Source organism: Onychomys torridus, chromosome 12, assembly GCF_903995425.1.
Source record: "Onychomys torridus chromosome 12, mOncTor1.1, whole genome shotgun sequence".
Lineage (NCBI taxonomy): Eukaryota > Metazoa > Chordata > Mammalia > Rodentia > Cricetidae > Onychomys > Onychomys torridus.
This window is the reverse complement of record NC_050454.1, coordinates 16,455,903-16,483,351: the sequence shown is the minus strand read 5'-3', so window position 1 is coordinate 16,483,351 and position 27,449 is coordinate 16,455,903. Positions and strand designations below refer to the sequence as shown.

At 38.1% G+C, this 27,449-nt stretch overlaps 1 protein-coding gene across 1 annotated transcript in view; it reads right to left on the bottom strand.

Moving 5' to 3' along the window:
• Kpna1 (karyopherin subunit alpha 1) overlaps window positions 1-27,449 on the bottom strand; it is a 65,677-nt gene that overhangs the window by 9,280 nt on the left and 28,948 nt on the right. The window contains exons 4-11 of the mRNA XM_036203553.1: window positions 25,425-25,524; window positions 22,098-22,192; window positions 15,410-15,541; window positions 14,440-14,528; window positions 14,032-14,131; window positions 13,337-13,500; window positions 11,524-11,602; window positions 227-352 (exon numbers count right to left, since the gene is read on the bottom strand). Coding sequence (XP_036059446.1) covers window positions 227-352; window positions 11,524-11,602; window positions 13,337-13,500; window positions 14,032-14,131; window positions 14,440-14,528; window positions 15,410-15,541; window positions 22,098-22,192; window positions 25,425-25,524 — 885 coding nt within the window. The remainder of the gene's footprint in view (window positions 1-226; window positions 353-11,523; window positions 11,603-13,336; window positions 13,501-14,031; window positions 14,132-14,439; window positions 14,529-15,409; window positions 15,542-22,097; window positions 22,193-25,424; window positions 25,525-27,449) is intronic.

Sequence of the window (27,449 nt, the reverse complement as noted above, 5' to 3'; positions counted from 1 at the left end):
GTAGAAGAGAGGCTGGAGAGATGGCTCAGCTGTTTCCTGCTCTTTCAGAGGATCTAGGTTCACTTCCCAGCACCCATAGATGGCTTACAACTGCCCTTAACTCCAGTTCCAGGAGATCCAAGGGTAGGTACTGCATGCACAGGACATACATACAGTTAAACAGACACACATCTTTTGAAAATGTAGCTTACATACAGGAATAAAAAAGCAGGTACTATGGCATTACCTGGATCTGTGCCCTATTTCCAGCTGTAATATTAGATATTGTCCAACATGCTTCCTTTTTGATAGATTCCTTTGGGCTACTCAGCAAATGTAATAAACTCTGAAGAGCTGAGCAATTCAAAATTACCTGAAAGGGGGGGAAAAAGAGGTTTTTAAATTTTATTTATGGCATAGTTCCAAGTATCATTTTGTTTTGGATTATTGTTGGATTTTGTTTGTTGAGGCAAGGTCTATGTAGCACAGGCTGGCCTCAATGTATACTAGAAGATGAGCTTGAAATCCTGGATCTTCCTATGTCCACCTCCCAAGGGTTATAAGTAAATAAATCTTTAATGCAACGAACATTTTTGTCTCGTAAAACAAACACAGAGAAACCCTGTCTCAAAAAACAAACAGTTAAAATAAACTTATTTTACTACAAATGTAGGAGGAAAAAAGAACTCTGGAATTAAAAAAAAATAACTTTATATACCACCCCCCCCCCCCCCCCCCGTTTTTTCGAGACAGGGTTTCTCTGTAGCTTTGGAGCCTGTCCTGGACTAACTCTGTAGACCAAGCTGGCCTCAAACTCAGTGATCCACCTGCCTCTGCCTCCTGAGTGCTGGGATTACAGGCATGTGCCACCACTGCCCGGCTACACTGTGTTTTTAAATTGTATTTATTCATGGAAAGCATATATGTGTGTGGGCTTGTACATGCCACAGTACACATGGAGGTTAGAGAAAAATTTGCAGGAGCTGGTTCTTTCCTTGCTTCATGTGTCCTAGTAATCAAACTCAGGCCATCAGGCTTGGTGGCAAGGGCCATTACCATTTGAGCCAAAGTACTAATTCATTAAAAAATACTTAATGCTAGTCTATCTGGTTTCACTGTATACATTCACAACACTGTGACATATGATGGTATACACCCATACTCAAGAACTTGGGAGGCAAACATGGGAAGATCGTGAATTTGAGCACAGCTTGATTGTTACAGTCATACTCTGTTCTCAAAAACAAAACAGAACAAAACCTTTAGTACACATCTACAATGAAGTTAGTATTAAAAACTATAAAATGGGCTGCACAGATGGTAGTTCAGTGGTTAAGAGTACTTGTTGCTCTTCCAAAGGACCCAGGTTCAATTCCCAGCACCCACATGGTGGTTCACAACTATATTCAACTCCAGTTTTAGGGGATCTGATACCTTCTACTGGTTGTCACACACACCAAACTTATGAATACATCTTTAAAAAACTACAATTCAGGGCCAAGTATGGTAGCACACACCTTTAATAATCCCAGCACCTGGGAGACAGAAGCAGGTGGATCTCTTCTGAGTTCAAAGCCAGCCTGGTCTATACAGAGAATTATAGGCTAGCCAAGGCAACATTCTAAGATACTATCTCCACCAAAAAGAACAAAAACGGGAGGGAAACTATGTTGTAAACCTCTGATGTTGACTAATTCCATTCTAAGTCTTTGGGGCTAGTTTCCTAGAACTCCCAACTAAAATTATAAAGTTAAAAATCATTAAAATGGTGGTGAGAGTTCAAGAATCCATCACTGTACAACTGAACAGACTCTATTCCAGAAATAGAGGCAAGTATTTATAAAGAAACAGAAAATGAAAGGTAATCCTTTTCACCTCTAATTACTGGTAGTTTTAATTAATATCCAAGCAAATTAACCCAAATAGAAGAAAAAAATTCTGGGTGGTGGTTCACCTTTAATCCCAGCACTCGGGAGGCAGAGCCAGGCAGATCTCTGTGAGTTCGAAGCCAGCCTGGTCTATAGAGCAAGATCCAGGACAGCCACCAAAACTATACAAAGAAACCCTGTTTCAAAAAAAAAAAAAAAAAAAAAAGCAAACAAAAGCACATGAAATAAAAATAAATAGGAAATTTCATCACAAGTAATGAAATAAATGAAAACTAAAACAAAACCATGTATTGCAAATTAAATGTAGCAACAAACAAAACACAACTGAAAGTGTCTTTTATGTAAAAAAAGAAAAGAAAAGAAGGGCAGAGATATAGTTCCCACAGTTCTGGAGGCTAGAAAGTCTATAGTCAAAGTACAAGGGACCGTCTTACTACATCCTTCCATGGCAGAAGGTTGAAGAACTAGTGGGGACTAACATTCTGTCCTTACACTACAAAAAAGCAGAAGAGTGCATGGAACTTTCTAAAAACAATTTTGTCACAAATACTGTTTTTATTTTATAAATTTTTATTATTAAAAACTTTGAAAATAAAATAAACATCATACACCAAAATTAACATCCTGGTGTATAGAATCAGAACAGCCATTATGAAGCTGTGAAGCTTCATGGTGGATTTTATACTTTCTCTACTGATTATATTATTTGCTCATCCACCACCAAAAACCCATGACAAAATTAGAACTCGATAAACAAACAATTAGTTTTATAGCCTCTTTCATAACTGGTATCTGAAAAGCTAGATAACCCAGAAAAGGAATTTCTAAATGAATATCATTAACCAAAATTAAACCCTAAAGATATAAATAACAGACCCATTATGAGCAATCAGAATGAAACTGTTACTAAAAGCATCTCTAAAAATAAAAACCCAGGACCAGAAAAATTCCCAGCTGATTCCTATCAAACCTTCAAGGAAGGCCAGTTCTTTACTTGTTCCATAAAACAGAAAAGAACACTACCAAATTCTTCAATTTCTTTCTTTAGAGATTTAAAGTTTTTATCAAACAGGTTCCTCGCTTGTTTAGTTAGTGTTATCCCAAGGTATTTTATATTATTTGTGGCTATTGTAAAAGGTGATGTTCCTCCGACTTTCTCAGCCCTTCCAGAGTTTGTGTATAGGAGGGCTACTGATTTTTTGAGTTGATCTTGTATCCTGCCACTTTATTGAAGGAGTTTATTAGCTGTAAGGAGTTCCCTGGGAGAATTTTTGGGGTCACTAATGTATACTATCATATCATCTACAAATAGTGAAAGTTTGACTTCTTCCTTTCTAATTTGTATCCCTTTAATCTCCTTTTGTTGTCTTATTGCTCTAGCTAGAACTTCAAGGACTATACTGAATAAATGTGGAGAAAGTGGACAGCCTTGTCTTGTTCCTGATTTTAGTGGAATCGCTTTGAGTTTCTCTCCGTTTAATTTAATGTTGGATGTCAGCTTGCTATAAATTGCCTTTATTATGTTTAGGAATGTTCCTTGTATTCCTGATCTAAGACCTTTATCATGAAGGGGTGTTGGATTTTGTCACAGGCTTTTTCAGCATCTAGTAAGATGATCATGTGTTGTTGTTTTTTCTGTCAGTTTGTCTATATGGTGTATTACATTGACAGATTTTCATATGTTGAACCATCCTTGCATCCCTGAGATGAAACTTACTAGGTCATGGTGGATAATTGTTTTGATGAGAGCACTACCAAATTCATTCTATGAAGCCAGTATTATCCTGACACCAAAGTCCAGGTAAAGACCCTACCCAAAACAAACACAGAACAAAAACAAACACATTATAGACCAATTTCCCTGATGAACACAGCGGCAAAAATTCTTAATTAAAATACTTGCAAACAAAATATAAGAACACATTAATAAGATTATAAGTGAACTCAATGACAGAAACCACACAATTATTTCAACTGACTTAGAAAAAACATTTGGCAAAGTTCAACATCCCTACATGATAAAAGTTCTTAAGACTTTAATAAAGGCTACATACAATAAACCTATAGCCAACACTGTATTAAATGGAGATGAGCATTTCCTCAAAAATGAAGAATGAGCCGGGCGGTGGTGGTGCATGTCTTTAATCCCAGCACTCAGGAGGCAGAGCCAGACGGATCTCTGAGTTCGAGGCCAGCCTGGGCTACAGAGTGAGTTCCAGAACAGCCACCAAAACTACACAGAGAAACCATGGCTTGAAAAACCAAAATAAATAAAATAAAATAAAGGAAGAAGAATAAATACATCTTCCTCTTTCTTATTCCACAATAAAGCCCAAAGTCTTAGCTAAAACAAGAAAAAGACTTAAAAGGTATAAATATAGGAAGGGAAGAAATCAAATTATACCTATTGTAGACATGATTCTGGTTTGATTTTGTTCTTTTTGTGTTTTTGTCTCTATTTTGTTTTGAGACAGAGTCTTACTGTATAACTCTAACTGGCCTTCATTTATACCAAAATTCTACTTCAGAATTACGAAAAATATTCCATTCAAAATAACTCCTCAAAATTAAGTTTCTAGGAATGGATTAAGCTAAAGAAGTGAAAAACCTCTACAAAACTTTGAGACAATGTACAAGAAAATTCCAGAAGACATTAGACAACAGAAACACATGCCATGCTCCTGGATGGGCAGAATACTGTGAAGATAGCTATACTGCCAAAATTAATTTACAGCATTAACATAGTATGCTGGAGGCTGTGGAAATATTCAGCAGATAGTAACTGAGAGTTCCGGTGTCAAAGCACCAGATGAATAACCCTCTGATGGAGGAATCTTGTTAAGCAAGGCTTACAGGACCACAGACTCTGAAAACTGGTTGTCTGTAACTTTTCTGATGTACCACACACACACACACACACACACACACACACACACACACCCCGCAAAAACAAAACAAAACAAAACAAAACAAGCCCAGCTACAGGTATTTTGCCCACTGCTTGTGTGTTTATCTCGTGAGTAAGTTTCATCTACTGAGCACACATCCAGCTGCGGATGGTCAGGAAGATAATTCTGTTTAAGCTGTGTAATTCTGATGAATAAAAATAATACTAGGATATCTTTCATTACTCAGACTGACATAGCAAAATGACAATATTCTCAATTACAAAGTCAGCTTTTTTTCAAATCCAAAATAGACTAGTTGCCCCTGGAGATGAGCTGCACAAGGGCAAGTTGCCAGGTGTCTATTTGCTGAACCAAAGTCAGAATAACATCAAGACATAAAATCCCTGAAGCAGTTGGCTTTTTGCACGTACTCCTAACCTCAAGGTTCAGCCAACTGTTTATTATTTAACTCCTGACTTTCAATGTCACTGTCTGGAAACCCTAACCACTCAGAGCTACATGCCTGCTTTACTCACCATACCTGGTCAGTGCAACCTCCCTAGTCTGATAGAAACTGTGTGACTTATGAATGGGTCGGACCTGGATTATGTAACTCATAACCGTCCAGACTTTGGTTGTTGAAGGAGTGTGTGTAAAAAGAGCTATGTAGAGAGAGCTGCTGTATAAAGAGTGTGTACAGCTGTGTGTAGAAGGCATGTGTGCAGACAGACTTGTGTAGAAGATGAATAGCTATGTAGAAGAGAACTTGTGTAGCAATATAAAAAGAGATGTAGAACAGAGCTGTAACTGTGAAAAGAGAGATGTATGTAGGGCAGATGTGTGTAGAGAGTAAGTGAGTGGAAAGTGAGTGAGTAAAGAGTGAGTGATGTCGTAAGTAGTGTGTGAAGGAATGTAGCAGAGTAGAGAGATTTCCCCGCTATGAAAAAAGAGATTAACTATGTGTAGAGATGTATGGCTGTGCAGGAGAGAGGTGTATGTACACTTGTAAACAGAGTATGTAGCTGCATGTAAAGAATATAGCCGGGCGGTGGTGGCGCATGCCTTTAATCCCAGCACTCAGGAGGCAGAGCCAGGTGGATCTCTGTGAGTTCAAGGCCAGCCTGGTCTACACAGCAAGATCCAGAACAGGCTCCAAAGCTACACTGAGAAACCCTGTCTTGAAAAAAACCTGTGTGGAGACAGATTTTCAGGGATAGATTTTTCAAGATAAAGTAAAAAAGAAAGTTTCCATCAGAGAGTGTGTGTTGACTTATTTATACCTCAGATAAAAAAGTCTAGCCCCTGCTACATTCATTTGTTTTTTGTTGTTGTTTTGCTTTGTTTCCCCTGCATACCCTGGAGGTGGCTTGGAGCAGGCTCTCCCAAAGGCCACCAATAGTAGTATCTAACAATTTTTCCATGTAATGTTTCACAGCTTTAGAAAAAAACAATACAAGAGTTCATATGGAACCAAAACCAGACCATAGGTAGCCAAAGCAATCCTAAGGAGCAAGAAAGAACCCTGCTGGACGTATCACAGTATCAGATCTCAAATTACTCTATACATCTACAGTAATAAAGACAGTCTGGTACAGAACTACCACATGACACTTCTATTTCACCACTAGGCATATATACCCAGAGAACAGCATACACACCCTACCATAGCACCAAGTCTATCACTGTTTTATTCATTATAGCAAAAAACTGGAATAAACATAGTAGTCTATTAGTAGATGAATGGATAATGAAAATTTTGTATATATAAAAAAATGGAGCCGGGCAGTGGTGGCGCATGCCTTTAATCCCAGCACTTGGGAGGCAGAGGCAGGCGGATCTTTGTGAGTTCGAGGCCAGCCTGGTCTACAGAGCGAGATCCAGGAAAGGTGCAAAGCTACACAGAGAAACCCTGTCTCAAAAAAAACAAAACAAAACAAACAAACAAAAAAGGAATACTATTCATCTGTCAAGAAAAATAAAATTATAAAATCTGTAAGATGACGGATGGGCTTAGAATATATGGTATTAAGCAAGGTCACACAATTTTAGAAAGGAAAAAAAAAACAAATATTCTCTCCCATATGTGGACTCTAGCCAATAACTTATGTATATATGTAAACAAATGTGTATGTGGGCATAGTATAACATGTAGAAAAAAGAACAAGAAAGGTTAAATATTAGGGGATGAGGAAAGACTGAATGAAAGTAATGGACCAACTTTCAAAATTTACCATCTAACACAAATAATTCTAGGTATCTACCCAGAAACAATTACAAAGCTCTAAGAGAATGATAAGTGAACCACAGGAGAGGAATACACACAGCTGCACAGAAGTATACAAACTGCAAACAATAAACATGTTGGAAATGTGTACGAGGGATAGGGATGGGTAAGAATTCAATTAATTGTTAATACTGGTAACTCCAGATACTAGGGGGAAAAAAGATCATCAAACTGCATAGAGATGTCAGAATATAATCTTCCCCCCTCAAAACAGGGTTTTTTATCTGTAGCCAGGGCTATCCTGGATCTCCCTCTGTAGACCAGACTGGCCTCAAACTCACAGAGATCCACTGCCTGAATGTTGGGATTAAAGGCATAAGCCACACCACCATCCAAAATAGAATTTTTAAATACTAAAGAAGTGATCTAAAAAATAAACATGTTATGAATTAAAAAGAATACATGGAGAAGGGTATTCTAGAAAACCTTTATGGAGGGGAGGTCCTGGCACACAGAACTTAAAGAAAGAGGGAGAACATTGCACAAAAAGGCAGGAAATGGCACAGTATGGGTAGACCGACTCCAGAAAGCACCCCAAAAACAAGAGCAGTGACTAGGAATAAGCAAAGTTTATACTCCCAAAGTAAATAGGCTCCAATGAACAATGAAACTTAAAACCTAAGTTAGAAATTCTTCAGGTTCTCTGTAAGACACTAAAGAAACTGTTTCTAAGAGGAAAATACAGTGTTAAATAAAAGGTTACTGGAGGCAGTACAGACACTTCAGTGTCAATGACACAGCTGTAAGATACCCATGTTCCTGTAAGTAACCCCACAAACCCCAATGTTGCTCTATGCCTGACTTGGAAAGAATCCTTTCTTTGGTCTATTTTTACCTTATCTGTGGTATGTGTTTCTATGCATCTCCTGACCAAATAGGGAAGAATAAATGGAGAGGAATAATGACTTAGGAAGAATAGGAAGGTAAATCAAGTAGATGTGGCAGGAAAAAATTGAAAAACAACAACAACAAAAACCCCAAATCTCTTGTGTATAAGACAGGGATATAAATAAGGTATAATTTACACATGATATAAGAAAAACCAATAAGACTTGATAAACTATGCAACTGAGCCAAGAAGAATCAGATACACTCGTATCTGGTTTCAAGCCCAGGAATAGAAGAGAATAGTTACTAATGAAAGGAAAACAAAACAAAACAATCAATAATCACAAGTTGCTTTTTCACAGTATGCAGATAAATTATGAGACAAAAGGCAGAAACGGCTAACAGACTACTTGGATACATGAGACGTAGAACCTGAGAGTTCAGAACTAGATTCAGAACATTTTTGCTTGAGATGCAGCTCAATGGTAGAGCCCCTGCTGTATGTAGCACAAGGACCAATTCTACCCTCACAAAACAAAATAGCAAAAGCAATTCAACATTACCCCATTCCATTAAATACCCCCTCAAAAAACACAAAAACAAAAACAAAAATCTCACTATGTTGCCCAGTCTGGCCTGGAACTCACAATCTTCCTGCTTCTGACTCCCAAGTACTGGGACTATAGGCATGCACAACCCCACCTAGCAATAAAAAATTGAGTCCCTATGTGCCATACCAGGAACTATTAGATTATAAAGGCACAGACATGAATGAAGTTAATACCATAAACCTCTAAAACTATACAACCTAGTATGGTTTATGAAACCATAGGTTCATGGTTTGAATACTTGGGCCTCTAGCTAGTAGCACTATTTTAGAAGGCTGCAGAAACTTTGAAAGGTGTGAACTAACCAGAGGAAGCAGTTCATGGAGTTGCTTATTTGAAGATTGTACCAAATCTTGTCTGCTTTTCCCTCTCTTCCCAGCATACTTGACATGGAAAAGCTCCTCTGCCACACATTCTCAGAACCATAATGTTCTGCTCTGTAACAGGCCCCCCAGCACAGATCCAAGTGACTACAGGTGGAGATATCTGAAACTATGTGCCCATTTGTTCTTTCTTCTTCATTATTACTATTATTATTATTATTTTGATTTTTTTTTTTTTTTATGTAGCCCCGACTATCCTCAAACTCAAAGGACACCTGCCTCTGCCTTCCAAGTGCTGAGATTAAAGTTGTACACCACCACTTCCAGCCTAAATGACCTTTTAAGTTGTTTAGGGAAGGTATTCCTCAGTAAAGAGAAAAGTAATATACCTAACAAATTATAAAGTAGCGGTATGATTAGCACTCTTATGAAAGATTACTACCTAAATTAAAGAGTTTGAGGTTCAAAAGAAGCTTTCCAAAGAAAACAATGCTTGTAGCTGGAGAGTATCTCTAGTCCTGCCTGGGCCCGCAGCCACTCAGATCCAAATAAACACAGAGAGACTTATATTACTTATAAACTGTATGGCCGTGGCAGGCATCTTGCTATCTAGTTCTTACATCTTAAATTAACACATTTCTATTAAATCTATACCTTGCCATGTGGCTTGTGGCTTACCAGTACTTTACATCTTACTTCTCATGGCAGCGGTGGCTGGCAGTGTCTCCTGACTCAGCCTTCCACTTCCTAGAATTCTCCTCTCTGCCTATCCCACCTATACTATATTTCCTGCCTGCTACTGGACAATCAGTGTTTTTTGTTTTGTTTTTTTGGTTTTTTTGTTTTGTTTTGTTTTTTGTCAATCAATCAGAGCAACACATTCACAGCATACAGAAAGACATCCCCAGCAAATGCTAATATAAAAAGCACAAAGAATAAGAAACCATTACCAACAAAAGTATATATATATGGCGGAAGTGGTAGTTAGGGCAGGGATGGAGGATGAAGGAAAAAAGTATGTGTTAAAATCCAGAGCTAGGGCGGGGGAGTGGGGGAGGTGGCACACGCCTTTGAGTTCAAGGCCAGCCTGGTCTCCAAAGCGAGTTCCAGGAAAGGCGCAAAGCTACACCGAGAAACCCTGTCTCAAAAAAAAAAAACCAAACCAAACCAAACCAAAAAACCAGAGCTAGGAGTGGTCCAACAGAATTCAATGAACAAACAGGGTAAGAACAAAAAGCACGGGTGGGACAGGGGAGACAGAAAGAACTTTTTTGTTTTGGGGACCAAGAATTGAACTCAGGATCTCACATATGCTAGACATGCAATTTATCACTGAGCTATATCTCAGCCCTACAAAGTTGCCCCCCAACCAAGTAAATACATTAACATGGTTCAAAAATCCAAAACATGGGCTGGCAAGATGAGACAGTATATAGGCATTTGCCATGTAAACCTGGAAAACTGAGTTTGAGACTTATAACTCATTTTAATGAAAGGATAAAAAACAACTCCAAAGAAGTCCTCTGATTTCTACACAGGAGCTATAGCACGCACGCGCACACACACACACACACACACACACACACACACACACACACACACGGTATTTTAAGAATTTAGAATGTATAAAGAGTGCATTGGTAAGAAACTCCTTTCCCTTCCACTCTGTTCCTATACTGAGGTAACAACCAAGTTATCCTCACAGATAATCAATGATATTAATTTTGGATGTGTTATCCCAGAGAAATTTTTTACAAGTACAATCAAATATTATTCTCTTTTCTCTTGTTTAAGATGTCTACACAAAATAATGTGAGGAATAAATAGCAATGGAGTAACAAGCTACAGTGACTGGTGAGAGCAGAATCAAGCCACTACCTGCATTACTGGCATGGACAACTGTTAGAGCCAAATACTAAGACAGGAGCAGATAAAGAGGGAGAAACAAGTTCCCTTGTAGAGAGAATAAACTGGAATTAAAAACACTGACACTGTGAGATACCTGAGAACACAAATCTAATTTCCTTCATTTTAGAGATTAGAAAAGTAAAAACATCAAATGCCTTGCTGAAAGCAGAAGCTGATTGAGATAACTAAAACCTAACTCTCAATTCTTAAAGTCCATGCAAGTAAGGATAATCCAGGAATGATGCTAAACACCTGCTCCTAGAGCCTGCCCACAAATAAATGGGAATGGGAAAGGAGCTTCCTAAGGAGAAACAGTCAGAGACAAAAACCAAAATATTCCATTGTCATGGAAGCCTAGAAAGATAATTTTAGGACATCATCATTGATGCATCAGAGACATCTGAAAGAGGGGAACCCCCCCCCAAAAAAAAACCAGGCTAAAAACAAAAACACTGCAGAAGACATGCTTGTTACCAAAGCAGAATAGACGCTGGGAACTCTGACAAAGACTCTTTCTACAAAAGACCCCGCATACACAAAAGGAAGAAGCTACCAGAAAGTACATTGCTAGGAAGCCCACCTGGTACTAAGATCAACTACAAATTAAAGCAGGGAGAAAACTAACTAGGGAAAAGTTATTTCATAAGGGAACCTACAACTGCTTCAAGTCACTGGACGATGAAGAGATCCTGAAGATACTGAGAACAGCCAACACCAGTAAACACTGTCAGTCACCCTGAACAACACAGAATTCAATGGGACAGAGCTGTGTTCAAGGGACTCTAAAGTTAGAGAAACATCAGCGTATATCCATACCTGTGTCTGAATATCATCCCCTGTGACAATGTTTCCCACAGCTCGCAGAGCGGGAGATACCACTTTATAATCATTATGCCTGCAACCATTAAAGAAAAAGATGTTAGAGCCAACAGTTCTACCCAGAATCTTTTCTTAGGGAATGAAATCCAAAATAAGATGTGATTCAATTTTAGAGCAGAAAGGTATTTTATGATTGTGGCTATGTAAAGAACTTACCATGGTGGCAGAATTGACCATTACCTAGAAAAGCCATATTTTTCAAGTAAATTCCTTCCTAGTAATCTTTCCCAGGAACACCAGCAATGAATTCCACATTTTTCTCTTATTCTACAGCCCCTCTCCTCTTTAGTTGGTCTCCTGGAGTTGCTGAGATGATTGGGAAGCGCAGGCGACATTTATACACTGCTCATATTCTGAAACTGCTATATCAACAGTTCAGCTAACTTCAAAACCAAAGTGAGATTCACATCTCAAATACTGTTCTGTTTCACTAACCTACAAGGCTGCCTTTATGGCCAAAAAAGTTTCCCACAAAGCCTGCTATAATTGTGTGTGTGTGTGTGTGTGTGTGTGTGTGTGTGTGTGTATGTATGTATGTATGTATGTGAGTGAGGACAGTTAGTTAAGTACAGATTTCAGGGTAAATAAAGCAATACCCCTGTAGCTTTTCTCTAAGACCCCTATTCTCTTCCTTCACATTTAAGATCTAATAATTAAAATGAAACATGTAGTAAACTTAATAACTTAATGACAAAAGTGATTATTTCCCAGATACTGAACTCTTAGACCCCAGTAGCACCACAATGACTTTAAACTGTACCACTACTACACTGCTGGTGTGCAACCAGTCTGTAATCAGCTATAATCCCAGTAATGCTACACTTAACCAATTTCACATCATGTTTGAGACACTGTCTCTACAACTGGTTTGTACACCAATTAATTTAATGTTGCTTATAACCATACTATTTGCCATCATATTGTGGCTATATTTTCTTCTAAGTATCAGCAAAAGATTTGATTGACATAGTCTCAAATTATTTACGCACAAGTTAATCTTCCAAGCTATCACCAAAAGCATTACAAAAATAGGATGCAAAGTCTGATAAGAGTCTGTGCTTTTCTCTAATGAGAAAGTAAGAAATAGACATTTTCCACAGCAATATGCCTTTCGTTTCTAGTACTCAACCTTAGGCCTTCCAGTGTGGGGTGGAACAACAGAGATAGAATTAATTACATAGGCAAAGCTTTCCAAATAATTCTGCTAGAGGACTCACAATGGCAGAGGAATAATAGTGTCTTCATTAAGTCTCAAAAAGGCAAACCAAAAAATGGCACCAATATAAACAAGAGACAATCAGCTAATGCATAACAAATCAATAAAATATATAACCAAAGTACTAGAAATATGGAAAATAGTAAAGTGTATAAATTAGCACCAGCTGTTAGCTTGACACAGCCTAGGGTCACCTAAGTAAGTCTCAACTGAGGGACTGCCAAAGTCAGACTGGATTGTGGCCATGTCTGTGAAAGACTGTCTTAGCTGATGGGTGATGTGACAGGGCAGGACCCAGCCTACTGTGAGTAACATCAACCGAAGTGATAAGCTGGCTGAGCATGAGCTGGAGAGCAAGACAGAGAACAAGCCAGTAAGCTGCATTCATCCAGTTTCTACTTCAGTTCCCGCCATGGATTTGTTCAGTGACTGACTGTGACCTGGAAGTCCAGTCAAGTAAACCCTTTCCTCCTCTAAATCGTTTTTTTTTTGGTGTGGTTTATCACAGATACACTTTCTTGAAGATCATCTTACATCAGAAGCTCCACAAGTCTCCTACATACTCCTGCATCAATGACTGCTTGAATTTTATCATTGGGTCCATCTGACAGGTAGGAGAGGGCCCAGCAGGCATCAGCCAGTACATCAGTGTCACTGACAAACAGCAACCAAGAAAGGACATTCAGACAGGGAGAAACCTAGAAAAGAAAAGATGATTAGAAATTCAACAGAAACAAACAAGTGAGATTAAGACTCCCAGACACTCGGTGAGTTACAGAATGGTTTATACTTCAAATGTTTGAAGGATATTTCAATCTCTGGCAATGTGGTTAGTACTTATTCAATTAACTTAGCTGAAGTAGTCAGAACCCAAGAAAAATGATTTAAGGAAGAAGAATGTTATGCATTAATCCTTAAATTAGAATTCTTTCTTACAGTACACACTTAGAGAAAAGAAGGTAAAGGAATTTTCACAAACAGTACAGCTGGGAAATTCTGTTGTGGAATTCTGCTATGGACCAAGACTGCTGTGGTTCTAAGAGTGCTGTTGACATAGGGCTGTGTACTGGCACTGAGAAAGTACTCTACATTCAAACAAACGACCAAAAGCAGTGTCTCCACAAAATACACTTTAACAAAAATTATCTTTCAGTAAACATTAATGCTGGTTACTATATTCTTTCAACAGCATTTTTTCCCTAACAATTTCCCACAAACATAGTGTTTACCTTAGCAAATTCTGGAGGTGGACTCTTCCCTCTACAGAGATTAGATAAAGCCCATACTGCATTCCGGGTCATGGTCAAGCGATTCTGCTTTGAAAATAACCTACAAGTATAATGAACCCACAGTAAATTATAAAAGATATTAATTCTCTATAAAGAAAATAACTAATAGTACTGATAAGAGATGTCTTTAACTATTCTCTAGAATAAAGACCATTTTCCTAAATTATTCATTCTTTGAAGATAAACCATTAATTCTAATGCAGTATTTCAAAATTTCAGTAAGAGGCATCACAATACAATGTAATAAGAAAATAACTTGGAATCAAAGTAACACTAGGAAACACAAAATGACTTCCCAAGATGTACTACTTCATACATTCATTCCTCAGAAAAAGAAAGGAGACTTACTGCAGAAGAGGGGGGAGAATATTGCAGTCTAAGACATAGTCTCTGCACATGGTACTGTCTCCAGCAATGTTGCCAAGAGCCCAGACTGCCTGTGAAGGAGTTAGTCATCAATAACATTGAACACTTTCATTCCCTCGTAATCCTTTCAAAGAGATGCCATATCACAGTAACACTTTATAAAATCAACATTTTACATATAGACTATTATTGACTTTCTTAAAATCACTCATCAGGAAGTCAAACCAGTTATAGGATCACAGTTAGAAACTGTGGTTACCACAATAAACAAAAGAAAATGTTATTTCATTAAAGTAAAGGCTTTACTAATGAAAGGGAACCTTTTTCCCAGTGCTGGGAACTGAACTTAGGACCTCACATGGGCTAGACAATTGCTCCCGCACTAAGCTATATCCCCAGTGTGGAGCCAATTATTTTTAATATTTTATACAGTTCTTTGTACAAACAGGAATTTAAATGGCTTAATTGGTGGATTAAAAATGTATTTAGGTTGCTTAAAATAGGAAACTATAAGCAGATAACATTTATTAAACCTGTGAAAGTGGTGAATGCAATTTCACAACAATGGCTTCATAGGTGTAGAGGTCTAAGGTGTTTTCATTCTCTCTCAAAATTACAAATCACTTAGTAGTGATCTATCCTTACAAACTTAATAAGGCTGACAGTTTTTCTGTCTTTTCTGAACAAAACGACAAAGACTTTTAATAGTAGCAATAAAGACTCACATTAGAAAAGGCCCTTTTATAAGTAATATGTCCATGACTAAAGAAAAAGAAAAAGAAAGAAAACCAGCTAAAAGCTGCAAGAATCCCATTGCTGGAGGGGAATACTCACTAGAGGATTTTCCCTATTGAAACAAGCTACGAATCATTGTGAGTAAGTAATCAAACTCAAGCTGGGATGACTACGTGAAATGTGTGTTCTCTCCTATCTGTTTCTGCTGAGATTTTACCTGCTCCTGGACATCTTCAAACTCTGAGCTAAGCAACTCGATGAAGATAGGCACCGCCCCTGCCTGAATCACAATCCGGGTCTGAAGAGAATTTCCTGAAGCAATATTTGTCAGGACCCAAGCTGATTCAAACTACAAAGACAAAAGGAAGTTTCATTATCTTATTAAAATTTAGAAGGTTGTTTAATTATAGCAATACGCTGTTTTGTACATTAAAAGGAATCTGGGATCATTAGTGTCATATTGGAAAGACCATATTAATCTAAAAATAATTTCCAGAATCCCTCAGTCTATAAAGGAATATTTAAAGTGGCTAAAATTTTGGAACTAAGTATAGTTACCATGAAACCATAGGAAAAAAAGTGTGTTTTATAATTTTGCTGTTGTTGATGTTTTTGTTTTTTGAGACAGGGTTTCTCTGTATAGCCGGCTGTTCTGAAACTCATTCTGTAGATCAGGCTGGCCTCGAACTCACAGAGATTCGCCCATCTCTCCCTCCCAAGTGCTATGATTAAAGGTGTGTGCCATCACCACTAAAGAGATCACCAAAAAATTTTAATGAAAGGAACAAAATGACAAAAAAAAAATATACTTCAGCAACACACCATTTCATTAATTAAAGGGTTAAAAAGGAAGAAGTACATTAATACATGTATTGTACAGATCATCTGTGGACAGTCACAGAAAACCATCAATACTTATTGCTTAAATGGACAGGCCTAGCTGACTGGGAAATGATAAGAAAAACAATTCCAATGAACAGTCTATGTTCCTTTGGGCCTTGTATGTGGTATTGTTTTCATGATCCAATAAACAAATTATTTCTGGGGGATGGGCAAAGTGAAATAGAACATTAGCATAAGATGTATTTTACACAATTAAAACTGAAAAGGGCAAAAGATATGATAAGTAAATCAAACAGGTCAAAAGAATTTAACAGGCATATAATCAACAGCAATGTCTACTTCAGAGTATATGAGCATCTAACAGATCAGAAGGTCTCAGGTCCAAAGATAAATTGCAAATAAGTTGACCCCCTTGGAGACAGTCTCACTCTCATCCTTACTGGCCTGAAGCTCTCTGTGTAGACCAGGCTGGCCTTGAAATCAGAGATCTGCCTGCCTCTGCCTCCCGAAAGGAGGGATTAAAGACAACTGCCACCATGCCCAGCCAAAGACAAGTTTCTTAATAGAAGTAAGTAAAAGGAAAAAGGAGAGAAAGAAGAGGAAGAGGTGGTAGCAAAGGTAAACTGAGTAGAAGATGATCTAGTATTACAGCACTGGTAAGCAGAAAATATGAAGAAAAAAAAGTATGGCCAACAAATTTAGAGATCCCTTTCTCTTTAGCTTAACATTAAAAAAAAAAAAAAAAGCCAAGAATCAAAGTTTATACTCAGTCAACACCCCTGAATTTTAGGTTAACTCCTTCCACCATTCCTATCCTTTAAAGATTAAGGTGTGCAGTTGAAAAGGTGTCACATTTCTGTTAGCAGTATAACTTCAAATGAGAGATAAATTACATGTCATCAAAAATATACTTGTAGCTAATCATTTTCTAAGCTTTGGTATCAATTAAAAGGCACCAGTCAGAGGGAAAACTGAGTCATCAACCATTAAAGGTAGCACAACAATTCCACGTGACTGACAATAAATTCCTAGCAGAAGAAACAAAACCGTCAAAATGAGAAACGTACACATTCTTTGTTGTCCTTTGAGGGTTTGCTAGTTGGCTTATTTTTAAGAGGAAAGCAATCAGTGGAAGGGCCTTCATTTATGATTGGGTCTACAGGCAAAAAATGGCATCTCTGAAAGCAGAAACTTTGGCGACTGCTACACATCTTACATACAAGTAACTACATCAATAAAGACTTTGGAGGAGGGGTTAAAAATTAAACCCAAAATATCAAGGGAGCGGGGAGCACATCATACATTTATCTCTAGTTAAATTACTAGTGAAAGAAATGTTCAAAGCCAGGCGGTGGTGGCGCACGCCTTTAATCCCAGCACTCGGGAGGCAGAGGCAGGTGGATCTTTGTGACTTCAAGGCCAGCCTAGGCTACCAAGGAGATCCAGGAAAGGCGAGAAACCCTGTCTCAAAAACCAAAAAAAAAAAAAAAACCCAAAAAAAAAAAAAAAAAAAAAAAAAAAGAAAGAAAGAAATGTTCAAACTATTTTAAATCTCTCTGAAACATACACATTTCAATTGCTTTAGCTCTACCACCTAAAGAAAGAAATTTAATTTAAATATAGAGGAGGTGCTGCCTAAAATGTAGTTTATGTAACTCACTATTAATATTAACTGGTTAAAATACAAGACAGACGATGTAAGAAAGCAATAGACTGCCCAACTAGAAGGAGGCTCAAAGTTTAAAAAATTGCCCATTACTACAGAGATCAAGTCAGAAGAAATTGAAAACTCTGAGGAAAAGAAATCTGGAAAGAGCAAGTCATATCTAGATACTACATATCCATGAGGATAAGGGTTGCAGTTATATTTTGATGCAAAAATCACAGTAATACCCTGATAACATAAGGAACATATTAAAGAGTTATCAGTGGGAAAGAAATCAATTAGAATAGTAATGCCGCCAGGGTTCTTACTGCTGGCTGAGTTTAATAAGGAAGGTCTCTGAGAAAATGAAAGAATCAAAAGAATGATGAATCAAATAGAAAACAGAACTGTGATGACGATTAGGAAAACAAAAAAGTAAGCAACAGCTGAGCATAGATGATAAACATTAGATACGCTTTTGCAAACATAATGTGCCATAGTTATGCTTATATTCCACACATAATCATAATGGCCATCTTTAAATGCAGAGAAGATTCCAGAATGGAAATTAAAAAGTAGTTTTGATATTTATTACTTCAGTGTTTTCACCTTATAATGAGGTATAGCTGTGTGTGGGAGTGGAGGGTGGGAGGTGAGAAAGACAGAACTCACTTCAGAAATATAAGCCACTACCAAATGTGTTAGATGTGCAAGTACACTTTTTTAAAGCTTGGATGTCATTTCCTCAGTCTTTACTATATTTCACTAAGATTTACAGCTTTGTTTTTACTATTTCGGCCTTGGGTGCTACATTAGAATACAACCAGAGAGAGATTGTAAAGAGGAAAGCTTAAACTAATGGTGAACACAAATACATAAAGATATGACAGAAACAACCAAAAGAAACAATATTAGTAACTTAAGGAATCATATAACCCAAGCGGAGAATAACCTGAAAAGTGAAAGGGAGTATCTAAGAAATTTTATTACCAAAAATAACAAATCGTGGACAGGATAATCCCAGCCTTAGCTTTCTCTATGTTGTCTTATACTAACGCACTCTTCGAAATCCAAGAACTGCATCACAGGAAACAACCGACTGTGTAGCTAGAACTACTTATACGTTATTACTCCACTGATGTTTTTTGGCAGGAACTTGCTAAGTAACGACTGATTGCTACAACTGCGGTCTGTGTTCTTCAGATTGGAGGTTTCCTCTCTGTCCTCTTTCTGAGTCTCTACCTTCTGGTGCTCAGTTCCTTTCATAAGGAAAATGAGAATCCAAAGCTGAAGCACTTCTGACCTCCTATCAAGTTTCCCACTCCAGGTTGAGGTACGCCTGGCTCCCTTTCTCCATTTGGATCAGGACTCTGTTGCTGGCCACTTTGCCGGTTCCACTCTGGTTCCTAGCAAATGCCAGGCTCACCTGGAGAGCAAGTGAAAAGAAAGGCTCACATCAGAAAAATAAACCCAGATTATCAAACTCTGCAGAGGAGAGCACCTGAGGTATCTGAGCAACCCTCCAGGAAAGGTAGAGAGATCAGTGAAGACAGGGATAAGAGGATGAAGGTTTACTGCAGTTTATCATACTAAGCTTCCAGAGGGGACGAGAAAGGGGGAAAACTAAGCCAATTTTATTCAAATTCACAACTGTTGGAGGAGTACCATCTAGTATTTAGAAGCAGGAAGCAATTTATTGTTTCTAGATAAAACTTATAAAAGGTTTGGCAACACAGCATCTTAGCACTGTATTAGATAGTATAAAGATGCTGAACCTGACCTTGAACAAGCCCACAGAACATGTCTCATACCAAAAGCTAGAGGGTGACACAAAGCTTGCCAACACTCTAAAGCTAAGGCACTGCTTAATTCCAGAATCCTAGATTCTACCCATATTCACCTCCAATTGAATGGCAAGGGAGGATCTGGATAGTGATGTCCCAGTGGAGGCTTTTTGGGCTCTCTTATTTGAGATAATCCACTGACTTGAGAAGACAAAATGGTAGTGAAGTTCACTAAACCTCAGTTCTTGAGCTATGGGATGAAAAAAACTTGGCCATTAGATTTATTAGAGAACTGAGCCACCCAATTTCATTTGGGCCATACAGTATCAGTCTCTTTCTGAAAGAGAAATAGCAAAACCCTTATCCAAAGATGTGCTACTACTCACTATCTTACATAGCACTGCCCACAACCCACAAAGCAAGGAATGCCCTCCAAGCTTTCCAAAACACATCTAACTATCTGAAGGCATGGCAGAGCAATTATGTCTCCTGACTCCTCCCTGAGTATAACTGCTCTTAACTGCTTTGGTGGTGACCGATGTTACCCAATACTCAAGCTGGAGAGAGAATGCCATGCTGTGCTTAACATGCAGAAGGAAGGCAGGAGACAACGACCCTCAACACTAGATTGGTTACTTCTCAGTGTTAGATAGCTAAGGTAAAAATTCATGAAGCAGTCACTTCAGAAGGATCATTTCTCAGTCTTTTTTCCCAATTACTAATATGGATAAGGGTGAAATCTAGAAACTTAGATAAAAGCAAATCAGAGATTTTGAAGGCTTCACCTAAGTTCTAACATACTACGAATCACAAAATGATGTAGAATTTCTATGTCAGCCAGAAAAGGGCACTGTATATTAACATAATACACTGCTTCTAGACAAGAAGACAGGAGAATGTAGAGACAAGGAGATTCGTTTCTCAAGATTTTTCATTTTAAGTCTGGAAGATTCTGCTTTATTTCTTTAGTGCATAAGAAAGTAGACCTCTGTAAGCATCTAATAAAAACTACCCACCTGAGAGTATAAATGGAACCACTCAACTACACATTACCAGAGACTGGAGAGCAACATTTTCATAATCTGTAATTGACAAAATGGCCATCTTCCTTAACGCCCTTTTCCTACAAACCATTTCAAATGATAAACTGCAGTAAGTTTCCTCTTTTGATCCCTATGGTACTCTTGGTAGGTTGCTTAGTGGCTCAGGCTCTGTTCTCTGCAGTGTTGGTCATCTGGATTTCTTTTTTTTTTTTTCCCCCTGCGAAAAATCTCTCTTCCCTTGCTCTCAGGTAAACATGGTTTTCAACTGTCTGGTGATTCTGGACTTAGATGGAGACCAGAATTATAATAATCCAGGAGGCAGCAAGCAAAACAGAATCTTAATTCAAATAAGCACAGGGACTGGTAAAGGTCAAACTGGAGAAGCAAACTGATGGGACAGAGAAGTACTCTACCTTTGCTGGATTTCTTCCTTCTCCTCTGGAAGAAATTCATCACCACAAGAAAGATGTAAAATAAAGAGAAAGATGGAGCAGAAGGAGAGAAGTATCAAGATAAAGCATTAAGACTCATAAGTCATCTGCCATGACCTAGCCATTGTCCTGGGACAAGGACCGCCATTTATGAAATGTCTCATACAATAGTGACAAAGGAGAAGAGAATTACCTTATCATTGGCAAATATTTCTCCCATCTTCAGATCTACTTGCAATTTAACCAAATTGTATAGCTGCAAGCTACCTCTAAAAGGCCTGTGCCCTACAGATTACAATAGTTTGTTGAGATTTTATGGGTTATAGGTATTTGTCGATGACTCAGATATTAAAGGAATCTGCTACTGGAAAACCAAATTAGTAGCAAATGTTTAACTTCACCCAGGGAAAAAAGCAGTATTTTTAGAATTCCAGCTACTCAAAGGCTATGAGTTTGACAGCTGGCTCCTTTTACTGTAAAAGTTACTCAATCCTAGGCGGCTGGAGAGATGGTTCAGTGGTTAAGAGCACTGATTGTTCTTCCAGAGGACAGGGGTTCAATTCCCAGCACCCACATGGCAGCTCAGAACTGTCTGTAACTCCAGTTCTAGGGTACTCAACTCCCATGGCAAAACACCAATGAACATAAAATAAAAACAAATAAATTAGAAATTAAGACTAGAAAAAATATTTTACAAAAATATTCAATCCTAAGTTGCTAAACTCTCTGTATAGTCCATTAGTAGAAAATCAAACTTAAAGCCAAAAGATCTCATGGCAAAGTTTCCTTGTGGGCTCTTTCAGTGTAGGAGAGGGTTAGTTAGACCAGGTCTGATTACTGAGTTTCTAGGCCAATCCATGTTATACATGCACCATCTTGAGAAGGCCAACAAGTAGTCTAACAAGCCCCCCCACCCCAAAAAACACATAGCTTGCATAGGCTCATGGTTATGACAACTCCTACAGCTAAAAATTCAAATAAGACAAACTCTAGCACGTATTGATCAGGACCTACATGTTAACAAACCTATACAAGCAGTTTACAAGGCAGTTATCACTAACACCATTATAAACATTAAGCCTTCATATAGATTAAGTAACTCATAGACAAAAAGTTTTCAAGAACAAAGTTCTAAGGCAAGAAATGAAAATATCCGCACCTGCAGTGTACAATTTTCTTTTCGTTTGAGGAACTCGACAAACCTGGCCACTACTCCTGGTGTGTTGATGACTTCATCAATAGGAGGATTAGGTTCTGTTTCCCCATAAAATAAAATAAAAGATTTCAATACAATGACTTCAAAGATCAAAATTAGTCACAATACCCCTTTCGTATCATTCATTGGCCAGCTTTCATGTTAGAAATCTATCCCCCAGAAAAGGTTAAAATTGAATTTGGTCACTTTCAAAGGAGTGTGGCTTGAAAGGTATCACAAAAATATAAGCTAAATATTGAAAATCAAGCAAGGGCAGAATTCTTTGTTTTTGCAGCATAAGCAAAATCTTTTGTGTGTGTGCATCCTCAGAGCTGGACTGTAAGCCAAGCAGTTATTCTTATCACTGAGCTACACTACCAAGAATTCTCTGCTACACTGGTTCTCAATCTTCCTAATGCTGTGGTACTTTAATGAAGTTCCTTATGTTGTGGTGACCCTCAACCACAAAATTATTTCATTGCTATTTTATAGCTATGGTTTGCTATATCATAATGCAAATATCTGATATGCAAGATATCTGATACTCGACCCTTGAAAGGGCCATTCAACACCCTCCAGGGGTTGTGACCTACAGGTTGAGAACCTCTACTTTACTATTTTAGGAAACTCAGAAGGCAGGGAAATCTAAAACCAACTACTACTATTTTGATATACTTTCCTCTGATCTTTTTTCAGTATAAAAGGCTTCAATTTGTGTTTCTTTTATACCTGCCTAGAGAACCTAAATGACAGGATTCTCAAGTCGCTTATAGGACTTCACTTTCTTGTTAGGCACACTAACAAAAAAGTGCCAGCAAGAATTGGTTAACAGTTATTTGCCAAATTCATCTCACTTTGATTTATTAGAATGAGTATTATCATTTAATAAGCACTTACTGAGAAAATATATAGGAAATATCAGATAATCAGGCCAATAATTCCAGGAGAGGTTTTTCCTTTTATGTGTATGTAGCAATGCCAGAAAAATACAGTTATAACACTTAGGGAGATCCTTGGCAAAATCAACAGCTTTACTGTAAAAGGTAAACCAAGCATGGTGGTTCACACCAATAGTCCTAGCACTCCAGAGGCAGAGGCAGATCTGGAGTTGAGGTTATCCTCCTGACAAGTCACAGGACAGCTTGTGTGCTATATTAAGGCCTTTGTTTTTGTTTTGACTAAAGAGTTAATTAGTTTAATGTTGATTTGAAGGGAAGGAGTTCTAGTAACAGTCCTTTGCCTGGCTCAAGAGTCTTATCACTCAAACATAACAAACTTGGTAACAATAAAAATAAACTAGTTAATATTCTGAATTATAGAAACATTGTATAAAAATGAGTAATACACCAAAAATGACAATAAATCAGGAGAATAAAAGAAAAGCAACCTTTTGGTTGTTTTGCTTGTCAGCACAGGGGATAAACCCCAGGCTCTGTGCATCACAGGCAAGCAATCTACATTAAATTACATTTCTAAGCCACAACAGTTGATTGCTTTTGTTTCTATTTTAAGATGTTGTCTCTCTATGTTGCCCAGGTTAGCCTTAAATTCTGAGATTCCTGCCTCCACCTCCTAGACTGGCAGGCAATTAAGCATCCAGCTTAACAACTATATATTTTCAGTACATATTTTAAATTTATTTATTTGTTTGTTTCTCTGTGTGTGGACCCATGTAGCATGGCACATGTGTGAAGGTCAGATAATAACATGTGCGTTCCAGAGATCAAACTCAGGTCATCAGTCTTGAAGGCCAGTGCCTTTATTATCTGAGCCATCTTGATGGCCTAGTCACTATATTTGTTAAAAGGCTTTTTTTTTTTTTTTAAATCCACGTGAGCTCACTGTCCCGGTTAGATTCTGTCAAGTTGACATAGTTATCTGGTAAAAGAATCTCATTTGAAATGTTGGCTATATCAGATTGGCTTGTGGGAGATTATCTTGACTATTAACTGATGGAGGAGGGCCTAGCCCACACTATATGTAGCAGCATTCCCTAAAAAGGTGGTCCTGAACAGTGTGAGAAAGCAAGTAAACATAACAAGCCTGCCTGCTAGCCAGCAAGCAGGATTCCCCATAGCGAGTGCCACACTTTTTTCCATCAAGTGTTTTCTTTGGCGTGGAATACTCTATAATGGACTGTAGGCTATGGTGACTTATTCCCTAAGTCTCAAGCATTAACACTTGGTCCCCAGCTGGTAACATTCAGGCCATGTGCTCTCTGCTTCCTGTCTATGGCCTGAGCTGTGAGCTCTTGGTTGCTGGTCTCTCTAGTCTCCTGCAGCATGCTACTGCCCCTCCACCATCACAGACTCGAACCATATGGACCTGTAAGTCCCAAGTTTATCACAACAATAAAAAAGGAACTAGGTCAAATAGCTCTTTTTTCCGAAGTTGCTTTTAGGTTAAGAAGTTTTATCAAAGCAACAACAAAAACCTAGAACATTCAAAACTACAGTTTCTTTGTGGAAAATTCTGATGGATAACTGTGCCATGACCAACACTGTTCTCTTAAACTGACACTGAAATGAGTACTCGAAGTCTCTCATCATCAAGTACTGCAATAAACACATCTGTGGTACTATGTTCTAATTATCACACTTTAAAGAAGGAAGCTGGCAAACTAGAATACACGGGAAAGCAATAGTTATGAATGCCTTTTGTGGGAAAACCATGCTAAAAAGGGACAGCCCACAGAATTTTACCACCTTATGTGTATGTTATGGTGGCAGATATTTTAATGTAGTTATCACCTCAAGATATAAAATTTTTTTTAAACTAATGATTTTAAACAACCATAATTTACCACTGTATGGTTTACTATTTGCCACCAATCTTTTAATATGGCTTAGAATTTTTTTTAACCTGCCCAGAATAACAAGTACTATATGCCAATATATACTAATTACACAAAAAGAGGAATTATTCTATTCTGCAATAAATCTGTATTTAACTTTCAGGGGTAAACTGCTAATATTAAAAGCAGTAACTACTGTTCAAGTAATTTTTAATAAAGAGCAGAGCTTCTCAATTTCAGTCAGCATAAGCTCTTGATTATTACTTACTACAAGGTCTTTTACATGATAGCCCCCAAATGAAATGTTCTGGTAAGATCCTATAAGTAAGTAAGGAAATTGAAATGCAGGGCTCAAAACTGTACACACCTGTATGCCTCTTTATTTTTCTACTCACATAACACACTACTCCAAAACAAATAACCTGGAGCTGTAGATTATGGACAAGGAATAATTTACACAGAGATGAAAAAGGAAAGTCAATGTATCCAAGACTTACCTTTTGAGAGTAGTTTCCTGAATTTCTGTGTTGCAGAAAGCTGCTGCTCTGGGCTATTTGAAAATATCATCTCAATCATGTCAGAGGTAATGACCCCACCCTGGATCAAAGATAAGCAAATATAACACAATATTAACCTTAGTTCAGTGGAAAGAAATTTAAAAAAAAAAACAAAACATAAAATGCTATCAAATTAATCTCACATTTCCAAAACCTATACAAATACATAAATCTTTACATGCAAAACTATTTAGATCATACTAATGTGATGAGGTCAGACTTTATTATTAAGAAGCTCATGACAGTTGGGCGGTGGTGTCTCAGATCTCTAATCCCAGCACTCCGGAGGCAGAGACAGGCGGATCTCTGAGTTTGAGGCCAGCCTGCTCTACAGAGTGAGTTCCAGGACAGCCCGGGCTACACAGAGAAACTGTCTCAGAAATTAAAAAACATAAAAAAATAAAAGAGGGCTGGAGAGATGGCTCAGCCGTTAAAGGCTAGGCTCACAATGAAAAAAATAAAAGAAACTCATGCTAGTGAGAAAGCTATCCAAGTAGTAAATGCTGAAAGAGGCATATTATCATTCTTCACCTCGCTTCTCACATTATTGTTAGCAAAAGTAAATATTAGAAATTTAAAGGCTGGGTTAGAGAGATGGCTCAGCAGTTAAGAGCACTGGCTGTTCTTCCTGAGGACCCAGATTCAAGTCCCAGCACCCACATGGCAGCTCCCAACCACCTTTACCTCCAGCCCTGGGGGTCACAAGCCCTCTTCTGGCCTCCAAAGGTACTAGGAACCCAAGTGGTATACAGGCACACATGCAGGCAAAACACCCACATGCAAAAATAAAATACAAAAATTTTACGATCTTTTTCATGACCTCTGAATCTAAAGCAATTATTCTATATCTCTGTTACATTGGTCACTTCTATTCTATTCTATTCTATTCTTTTTTATTTTTGAGAACAGGTATTGTGGTGATATTTTATTTGTGCTCTAACAAATAAAGCTTGCCTGAAAATCAGAAGGAGCTAGGCATTAGTTAACTATAGAGGTCTGAAGCTGGGCAGTGGTGGCGCACACCTTTAATCCCAGCATTCAGGAGGCAGAGGCAGGCGTATCTCTGTGAGTTCGAGGCCAGCCTGGTCTACAAAGCAAGTTCCAGGAAAGGTCCAAAGCTACACAGAGAAACCCTGTCTCGAAAAACCAAAAAAAAAAACAAAAAACAAAAAACAAACCTATAGAGGTCTATAGGTCTGTACAGAGGGGAAGTGATAAGGTGGGGTGGAGAGAGGAGCTCAGCCTCTTTTGGGCTGAGGATTTCGTAGAGGTAAGAACTAGTGGCTAGCTGCTCTGCCTCTCTGATCTTTCGGCATTTACCCCTATATCTAACTCCGGGTTTTTATTGTTAAGACTGATTAGGATTTGTGCAATAAGGTATCGTGCATCTCATACTGGACTCAAATTCTCTATGTAGCCAAGGACAACGTTGAACTTCTGATCGTGCCCCCAATTTCTGAGTGCTGAACTTACAGGCACAGCCACTAGACCTGATTTATGTGGGACTGGATATTGAACTCACAGCTTTATATACACTAGGCAAGTACTCTACTGAGATATCCCACAGCCCCAGCATACCACACACCAAACTCACATCACTACTAGATATTTTCCTGGTTATTTGTTAAAACCTGAACTTCCCAGTTTATTATCCTCTCCTTAAAAGCAAATAACCTTGCCTTTTGTATTTATTTATTATTATTATTTATTTAATTTTTTAGGTTTTTTTGTTTTGTTTTGTTTTGTTTTGAGAGATAGGGTTTCTCTGTGTAGCTTTGCACCTTTCCTGGAACTTGCTTTGGAGACCAGGCTGGCCTCGAACTCAGCGATCCGCCTGGCTCTGCCTCCCAAGTGCTGGGATTAAAGGCATGGGCCGCCGCCACCACCCGGCTCATGTTTATTTTTTAAACAGATGTATAGAGATATAAGATTGTATATATTAACAGGGTAGCATTAAGTAATTCT